We start from the raw sequence: 9,729 nt of genomic DNA, 5'->3' as shown, positions 1-9,729 counted from the left end.
CTACCGTACTTCTTCACTTCTGTTCTCTAAAAAATCTACTGTGGTTCTTGTTTAAGTGATCAACAATTAAACAAAAAAAAACTAAAAAAAGGGAAAAAACTGAAAAAAAGATAACACCAGATAAACTAAAAAAAAAATTAAAACACAGAAAAGAAACTTTGAAAGAAAAAGGAAACACCAGAAACAACAATTGTAATTCAAACTGCGAAATTAAAATATGTGTTCATTCAAGTCCCAGATAAATGCAGTTTCTTACAGACTTTCCAAAAATTTGAAATCTCAAAAAAGACAGACCTACCTTGACTACAGTAGAACATGCCTTTACTACACAGAGTTTCCTCTATAAGGTAAGTTTTCTCTATAGGGGCTGATCGTCTCTTACTAGGTTGCTAGCTACAGCTGCAACTCGGATTTCTTAGTATTGCACGTGAACGTCTCTTACTAAGTAACTAGGTACCGCTGTAGCCTGGAATACCGCTGTAACCTGGATAAAATAATGTTTCAGTCATAATTTCATAATTTCTTCATAATTTCATCTTTATAGAAGATGAAGACTGATTCACTAGCTGATGAAGTAAAATGGCAAGCACGCTGAAAAAGAGATAAGAGCCCGCTGTAAGTGGACTAAAATTGATGTTTCGATAAATCCTCATTTTAAATTACGTTGAAAATCGATAATACATTAAGGGACAAACTACAGCTAACAGTAACTGAAAATGAAAAAAATTATTTCAGTTTTCAGTTTAGCTGAAGTTATGAAGTAAACTACAAAAATATATACGGTGTTTTAGGAGCAATTTTAATTCTTTAATTCAAACTAGAAAACTATCAGAAAATTGGTGGGGGCGCGAAGCGCCACCCCAACAGCTAGTTTTAACATGTGAAATTTCAAATAAGCTAGCAAGTAAAACCCGTCACAAACTAGTCAAAGACCATCAAATGCACTTTTGTAACAAATACAGTGAAAGAAAATAGAAGAGAAAAAGAGGAAGATGGCTTGCATTTTGTAAGTCTGGCTTTTTTCGTCCTACAAAGGAACGACCAAAATTAAACGACATCATTTACTGTTTAACTCATGGTACAGACCTTAAAAGGCCACAAAAAAGAATATATTATCTGCTTTGAAGAAATGACGAGCGTTACATGAGTAACTATTCTACTGCGTTAGTAATTGCTAATCAAGCAAACATGGGTTTTCAATATATTCGTCATTTCGGCTCTAAATTACCGTATTACATTACTAATTACATGAATAAAGCAGAGAGTGTCGAAGTAAAAGCAATGTGGAAAGAAGTGAATAATGCATGCAAGAGTCTTGATCAACGAAGTATGTCCTGTTTGTTAAAATCCGCAAAATCCGTCAAGTTGTAGCAATTGAAGCTGCTTATTCTTGTTACTAAATTGTATAGTATTTACAGACAATTTGAATACATTGACATTACAAAAAAATAGTGACGGGACGAGGACACTGAGAAGGTATGAGGAGGTTGAAGAGCTTTTTGAAGAAAACATCCGCAGAGTAGTGATTTGTACATTGCCCACTGTGTTACTGATATCTACACTAAAAGACCGGAATATATGATAATCATCTACCTTTTCAGTTATTGTTTTGGTACGAACGGGAGCGTAAAGGTTCTGATGATAATATGATGTTAACTGACGGGTCTTTTTACCTCAAAAAAAGGCTGTTTAAACTGTATATCATACTGCACAGAAAGATAAGCACATTTTAATCCGACAAGAAAAAAGAGGCTTACTGTGGAGGTCTTTTAAAATTGACTAAACCTTGGCAAAATGAAAATGAATTAGTAGCAAGTAGAGAGACTACTCTCCAACAAATTCAAGAAAGAAGATTGTCTCGTTGTAGATATGGCACCCACTAGTGTTGTTGCACATAGTATGAAAGGCTTAACAGAACACGATTGTTTTAGTTTACCTATTGATCAGGAAAACACAGCAAAATAATCAACTCTGTCTACTTAGAAACTTCTTCCTTTGAGAAAGACACTTAAGGGTACACACCTTTTTCTTATGAAATCAGTATGGTTTCAGCTCTTCTTTTAATCTACACTCACTTAGGACTAGCTGAAATAATGGCAGTTGATTTGCCGATTGGTAATGCTAACTGCATATTCTTGAGAGATTTTCTTCAACCAAAATCAGTAAGTTGTAACCCCCCGTATATAACTCTGACACGACTAGAAGCAAAAAAGAGAGTCCGATCAGTTGGTACTTTCAACAATTGATATTTGTTCAAGTATGAGGAGCTAAACATAAATGTGAAACAAAAGATGTATAAGAGTTATGCTCTTACACTTGCTGAAATTACGCAGCGATTTTGCACTGTTCAAAATCTGATAGTCTTTACAAGAGAAAAATCGAGAACTCTTACAATGCTTCAAATGATAAAATAATAGGTCTTTACAGAAAACTGTCTACAGAAGGAAATAAACTTATCATTCTCCAACACTTTTCACTCCAAAACTCTTGCATGAGGATTGACTTTCCCCTTCAGAATCAATTAGCAGCTGCGCATACGTCAGTATATTCCTTCCTCTCCATACTTGTAGCTTTTGAAGCAATTCCTGAGCAGCGTTACTAATTCTCTGTTTGAAGTAGTTACTCTCCATATCAAACTTGTAGTCTGCCAAACAAGATATTATGCAATGCCAGTCATTGGTAACTTCAATAACTCCTTTGCCACCATACCGACACAAGTAATCGACTAATTTTATCGCTTTGTGAACATGCTGCGGACGCTTCAAATCATCCAATCTCTTTTTGACCACTTTCATGATTTTAAGCATTTTAACATGATCTCGAGTAAGTCGGGCCAGCTCAGCCTTCAATTCAGTTGATGGGTTATTTTCATCGTTGCTGGTAGCTTTTCTTGCTAAAATCTCTGCTGAGCAGTAGCCTGCTAATTTATTTTTAATTTTTCTCCTTATGATCTTTAGATTCATCCCTTGAGACCATAATATCTTATCAATTCCCTAAATCACGCATCAGTCCCTAAATCACGCATCAATTACATTAAAACAAAATATAACCAAAACTAATTAAAAATTTTCTGATAGTTTTAGAGTTTGAAATAAAGAAATAAAATTGCTCCAAAAACACCGTATATATTTTTGTAGTTTACTTCATAACTTTAGCGATTTTGAACTGAAAACTGAAATAATTTTTTTTCAATTTCAGTTACTGTGAGTTGTAGTTTGTCCCTTAATGTATTATCGACTTTTAACGTAATTTAAAATGAGGATTTATCGAAACATCCACTTTAGTCCACTTATAACGGGCTCTTATCTCTTTTTCAGCGTGCTTACCTTTTACTTCATCAGCTAGTGAATCAGTCTTCATCTTCTATAAAGATGAAATTATGAAGATGAATATTAACTGAAATATTATTTTATCTAGGTTACAGCGGTAGTCCAGGCTACAGCGGTACCTAGTTACTTAGTAAGAGACGTTCACGTTCAAAGTTGCAGCTGTAGCTAACAACCTAGTAAGAGAAGATCAGTCCCTATAGAGAAAACTTACCGTATAGAGGAAACTCCGTCTAGTAAAGGCATGTTCTACTGTAGTCAAGGTAGGTCTGTCTTTTTTGAGATTTCAAATTTTTGGAAAGTCTGTAAGAAACTGCATTTATCTGGGACTAGAATGAACACATATTTTAATTTCGCAGTTTGAATTGCAATTGTTGTTTCTGGTGTTTCCCTTTTCTTTTAAAGTTTTTTTTCTGTGTTTTAGTCTTTTTGTTTTTTTTTAGTTTATCTGGTGTTTTATTTTTTTAGTTTTTTCCCTTTTTTTAGTTTTTTTGTTTAATTGTTGATCATTTAAACAAGAACCACAGAAGATTTTTTAGAGAACAGAAGTAAAGAAGTACGGTAGATTAACAGAGGTACAAACAGTATATTTTTATTTATGTAGAAGACTAGCTGTTTGCGCCGCCACACCAACACCTAGTTGGTGGAGGCGCTTCGCGCCCTCCAAGCTCCCCCGCGCGCGTAAGTCGTTACGTGCCGTATTAGTTACGCACCATTGTAGTTTTGTCTCTGTGTACCACCTGTGAATATATATATATATATATATATACTAGCTGTTGGGGTGGCGCTTCGCGCCACCCCAACACCTAGTTGGTGGGGGCGCTTCGCGCCCCCCCCAAGCCCCCCCGCGCGCGTAAGTCGTTACGCGCCATAATAGTTACGCGCCATTGTAGTTGTGTCCCTATGTCCCACCTGTGAATATAGATATATATATATATATATGGTTTTAACTACGTAAAACTTGCGAATATACAACATTCTTTGCTGTCCCATTGTCTTTGCATATAAATAGATTGTCAGGTTATCCCCCTGTTTCCCCCGGTGTCCCCGTTGTAGTTGTGTCCCTGTGTCCCGGTCGTCATTTATATTCCCTGTGTCCCGGGTCCCGGTCATCATTTGTATCCCGGTGTCCCGGTCTGTATATACATTCGTTTTTTAGTTTTGTTTTTCTCCTTTATTTTTTTCCTTTTTTTTTCTTTTTTAGCTTATTTAGATTTTTAGATTTTTAGTTTTTTTTATTAGTTTTTAGTTTTTATTTCTTTTTAGTTTTTTTGTCCCGGTCGTCATTTATATCCCCTGTTTCCCCCGGTGTCCCCGTTGTAGTTGTGTCCCTGTGTCCCGGTCGTTATTTATATTCCCTGTGTCCCGGTCGTCATTTGTATCCCGGTGTACCGGTCTGTATATACATTCGTTTTTTAGTTTTGTTTTTCTCCTTTATTTTTTTCCTTTTTTTTTTCTTTTTTAGTTTATTTAGATTTTTAGATTTTTTAGTTTTTTTATTAGTTTTTAGTTTTTTTTTCTTTTTAGTTTTTTTGTAGTTTTTACCTTCTTTTTAGTTTTGTTAATTTTTTTTTTACTTGTGTCCTGGTCGTCATTTATACTCCCTGTGTCCCGGTGCTTTGTTGATTGCTAATCGAACATTCCTTTTGTCCTGGTCGCTTTCTCTTTGAGTGTCGTCATTTATTTTTTTCTTTTTTAGTTCTTTTAGTTTTTACCTTTTTTAGTTTTTTTTTAGTTTTTAGTTTTTTTAGTTTTTTACCTTTTTTTAGTTTTTTTAGTTTTTTAGCTTTTTTTTTTTTTTTATTAGTTTTTAGTTTTTTTGTAGTTTTTGCCTTTTTTTTTAGTTTTTTGTCCTGGTCGCTTTCTCTTTGAGTGTCGTCATTTATTAGTTTTTTCCTTTTTTTTTTAGTTTTTTATTGGTTTTTACCTTTATTTTAGCTTATTTTTCAGTTTTTTCCTTTTTTTTAGTTTTTTTTTATTTTTTATTTTTTTTAGTTTTTTACCTTTTTTTAGTTTTTTTAGTTTTTTTAGTTTTTTAGCTTTTTTACTTTTTTTATTAGTTTTTAGTTTTTTTTTGTAGTTTTTGCCTTTTTTAGTTTTTTCAGTTTTTTTTTTAGTTTTTTATTGGTTTTTACCTTTATAGTTTTTTTAGTTTTTTAGCTTTTTTATTTTTTTATTAGTTTTTAGTTTTTTTTGTAGTTTTTGCCTTTTTTTAGTTTTTTCAGTTTTGACGTCACCTAATCCAGTTTTTTCAGGTGACGTCACCTGACACATCCATCCACACATCCATCCATCCATCCATCCACAGACAACTTATTTTTATATATATAGATATATATATATATATATATATATATATATATATATATATCTATATATATAAAAATAAGTTGTCTGTGTGTGGATCTGTGGATCTGTGGATCAGGTGACGTCACCTGAAAAAACTGGATCAGGTGACAAAACTGAAAACTGAAAAAACTAAAAAAAGGCAAAAACTACAAAAAAAAACTAAAAACTAATAAAAAAAATAAAAAAGCTAAAAAACTAAAAAAACTAAAAAAAGGCAAAAACTACAAAAAAAACTAAAAACTAATAAAAAAGCTAAAAAACTAAAAAAACTAAAAAAAAGGCAAAAACTACAAAAAAAACTAAAACTAATAAAAAAAATAAAAAAGCTAAAAAACTAAAAAAACTAAAAAAAACTAAAAAAAGGTAAAAAACTAAAAAAACTAAAAACTAAAAAAAACTAAAAAAAAGGAAAAAACTGAAAAATAAGCTAAAATAAAGGTAAAAACCAATAAAAAACTAAAAAAAAACTGAAAAAACTAAAAAAAGGCAAAAACTACAAAAAAAACTAAAAACTAATAAAAAAAGTAAAAAAGCTAAAAAACTAAAAAAACTAAAAAAAACTAAAAAAAGGTAAAAAACTAAAAAAAATAAAAATGAAAAAAAAACTAAAAAAAGGAAAAAACTGAAAAATAAGCTAAAATAAAGGTAAAAACCAATAAAAAACTAAAAAGAAAAAAGGAAAAAACTAAAAAAAATTTTCATCTAAAAAACTAAAAAAAACTAAAAAGGTAAAAACTAAAAGAACTAAAAAAGAAAAAAATAAATGACGACACTCAAAGAGAAAGCGACCAGGACAAAAGGAAGTTCGATTAGCAATCAACAAAGCACCGGGACACAGGGAGTATAAATGACGACCAGGACATAAGTAAAAAAAAACTAACAAAACTAAAAAGAAGGTAAAAACTACAAAAAACTAAAAAGAAAAAAACTAAAAAAAGGCAAAAACTACAAAAAAAACTAAAAACTAATAAAAAAGCTAAAAAACTAAAAAAACTAAAAAAAGGCAAAAACTACAAAAAAAAACTAAAAACTAATAAAAAAAATAAAAAAGCTAAAAACTAAAAAAACTAAAAAAACTAAAAAAGGTAAAAAACTAAAAAAACTAAAAACTAAAAAAAACTAAAAAAAAGGAAAAAACTGAAAAATAAGCTAAAATAAAGGTAAAAACCAATAAAAAACTAAAAAAAACTGAAAAAACTAAAAAAAGGCAAAAACTACAAAAAAAGCTAAAAACTAATAAAAAAAGTAAAAAAGCTAAAAAACTAAAAAACTAAAAAAACTAAAAAAAGGTAAAAAACTAAAAAAAATAAAAAATAAAAAAACTAAAAAAAAGGAAAAAACTGAAAAATAAGCTAAAATAAAGGTAAAAACCAATAAAAAACTAAAAGAAAAAAGGAAAAAACTAAAAAAAATTTCATCTAAAAAACTAAAAAAAACTAAAAAAGGTAAAAACTAAAAGAACTAAAAAAGAAAAAAATAAATGACGACACTCAAAGAGAAAGCGACCAGGACAAAAGGAATGTTCGATTAGCAATCAACAAAGCACCGGGACACAGGGAGTATAAATGACGACCAGGACATAAGTAAAAAAAAAAACTAACAAAACTAAAAAGAAGGTAAAAACTACAAAAAAAAAGAAAAAAAAACTAAAAACTAATAAAAAAACTAAAAAATCTAAAAATCTAAATAAACTAAAAAAGAAAAAAAAAGGAAAAAATAAAGGAGAAAAACAAAACTAAAAAACGAATGTATATACAGACCGGGACACCGGGATACAAATGACGGCCGGGACACAGGGAATATAAATGACGACCGGGACACAGGGACACAACTACAACGGGAACACCGGGGGAAACAGGGGGATATAAATGACGACCGGGACAGGGAATGGTCGATTAGCAATCACCATCAACAAAGCTCAAGGGCAATCATTAGAATCATGAGGTATAGATCTGAATACAGATTGTTTTCCCATGGACCATTATATGTTGCATGTTCAAGAGTCGGTAAACCTGACAATCTATTTATATGCAAAGACAATGGGACAGCAAAGAATGTTGTATATTCGCAAGTTTTACGTAGTTAAAACCATATATATATATATATATATATATATATATATATATATATTATATATATATATATATATATATATATATATATATATATATATATATATATATATATATATATATATATATATATATATATATATATATATATATATGTATATATATATCTATCTATATTCACAGGTGGGACATAGGGACACAACTACAATGGCGCGTAACTATTATGGCGCGTAACGACTTACACGCGCGGGGGGGCTTGGGGGGGGGGGCGCGAAGCGCCCCCACCAGCTAGGTGTTGGGGTGGCGCGAAGCGCCACCCCAACAGCTTGTATATATATATATATATATATATATATATATATATATATATATATATATATATATATATATATATATATATATGTATGTTTTTAATTACTTAAAACTTGTAAATATACAAAATTCTTCGCTGTCCCATTGTCTGTGCATATAAATAGATCGTCAGGTTTACGGGAAAAATAATCCGTATTCAGATCTATACCGCATTTTTCTAATGATTTCCTTTGAGCCCGGTCGTCATTTGTGTCCCGGTGTCCCGGTCTGTAAAATTTCTTTGAGTGTCCCGGTCATCATTTATATTCCCTGTGTCCCGGTCTGTAACGTCATCTTAAAATATCCATCTAGAAATAGAAGACTTGGACCCAGCAATATGAGGCTTACGTATGTAAGAAAAAATGCGTCGTCTCTTTTTTATATTATGTCATTCTAATATAAGTAGCTAGATGCGTCAGCGGACACAAGGAAGACTGAAACTTAACCACTGATTTGTGGTTTCACGGTTTCGTTGTTTTAAACAACACATAGATTTGAAAAACGAAACTTTCATCATTATTATGTATCGTTTTACTGTGTGACAAACTGGACTAAGTCTGAACTCTTTCACAAGCTGATAAAATCAATAAAATTAGTAATTTTGTGTTAGTGTCGTGGTTGAAGATTTTCAGTATATGAAGCTGAAGAGCTTCGCTGATATAAGAATCTAAAGAGATCGATTACACGTTTTAAATCCCAAATACTAGAAAGCTTGAGAAAACCAGGTCGTCTATTAAAGACACCTCTCATGAGATTCTTGTGATTTGATTACATCCTAACTGAAGGGCTGGTAAAATTACCGATAAAGCACTGTTTTCAGCAGTGCTTTATCACAAGATGATTTTTATCGCGTTTTGTCAAATATTATTGCTAAAGCGCATCGGCATGATATTGTGACTGTGTGTGGTGACTTTAATGCTAAAGTTGGAAGTGATGCCTTATATGCCCCACCTATCCTTGGTAGGCATGGATTGGGTGAAATCAATGATAATGGCGTACGTTTGATTGACTTCTGTGCGACTCATGAACATGGTTCGGCTCGGCGCATCATGGTTCCCTCATAAAAAATGCACAAATATACTTGGAACTCGCCTGATGGTGTAACAAGAAATGAAAAAGACCATATTTTAATTGCCGAGCACAGGCGATGTTGTTTAGAGGATGTTTGGACCTTTCGAGGTGCCGACTGCTATTCCGACCGGCAACTTGTTGTTGCTAAGCTTAAGCTGGAACTAAAAACCGTCATAAGGCCCCAGCGGTCAGTAAAAACATTTAATGTGAGAAAACTGCAGGACCCCTATGTATTACAAAAGTATACATCTACTTTTTCAGATAAGTTTTCCATCCTAAGGGACAAGTTGTCAATTGATAATCAATGGGAAAAGATCGTCGAATCCCTGAAAGAAGCGGCACAAGAAGTTGTGGGATATAACAGGAAGAAGAAAGATCAGTGGATATCTGAAGGTACCTGGGATATCATTGATCAAAGGGCGGAAGTCAAAATTCTCGTTGATAGGCATGAGCATAACAATACATGCACTAGAGAATATCTGGATGATCTAAAATCACAATACGTACGCTATAACAATGGAGCGTCCGGGTATTTCGAAGGCTTCTTCGACACAATTTGA

The 9,729-nt window shown here is 32.0% G+C and overlaps 2 protein-coding genes across 2 annotated transcripts; one reads left to right on the top strand and one right to left on the bottom strand.

The window, feature by feature from the left end:
* Positions 1 to 2,456: 2,456 nt before the first annotated feature.
* Positions 2,457 to 2,963, bottom strand: LOC136030687 (epsin-2-like). Its single transcript, XM_065709754.1, has one exon. It carries the CDS (start codon positions 2,961 to 2,963, stop codon positions 2,457 to 2,459), a length of 507 nt encoding a protein of 168 aa, XP_065565826.1.
* Positions 2,964 to 9,165: 6,202 nt separating this feature from the next.
* Positions 9,166 to 9,729, top strand: LOC136030686 (uncharacterized). The gene has a single exon (XM_065709753.1). The coding sequence runs from the start codon at positions 9,166 to 9,168 to the stop codon at positions 9,727 to 9,729; it is 564 nt and encodes a 187-aa protein (XP_065565825.1).

The sequence above is a fragment of the Artemia franciscana genome, chromosome 8 (genome assembly GCF_032884065.1).
Source record: "Artemia franciscana chromosome 8, ASM3288406v1, whole genome shotgun sequence".
NCBI classification, from domain to species: Eukaryota; Metazoa; Arthropoda; class Branchiopoda; order Anostraca; family Artemiidae; genus Artemia; species Artemia franciscana.
Note: the sequence above shows the minus strand (reverse complement) of the source record. Positions and strands in the feature narration are given on the sequence as shown.

What these genes read in the sequence shown, in the direction of transcription:
- LOC136030687 (XM_065709754.1), bottom strand. Translation starts at nt 2,963, where the DNA reads ATGAATCTAAAGATCATAAGGAGAAAAATTAAAAATAAATTAGCAGGC.
- LOC136030686 (XM_065709753.1), top strand. Translation starts at nt 9,166, where the DNA reads ATGCACAAATATACTTGGAACTCGCCTGATGGTGTAACAAGAAATGAA.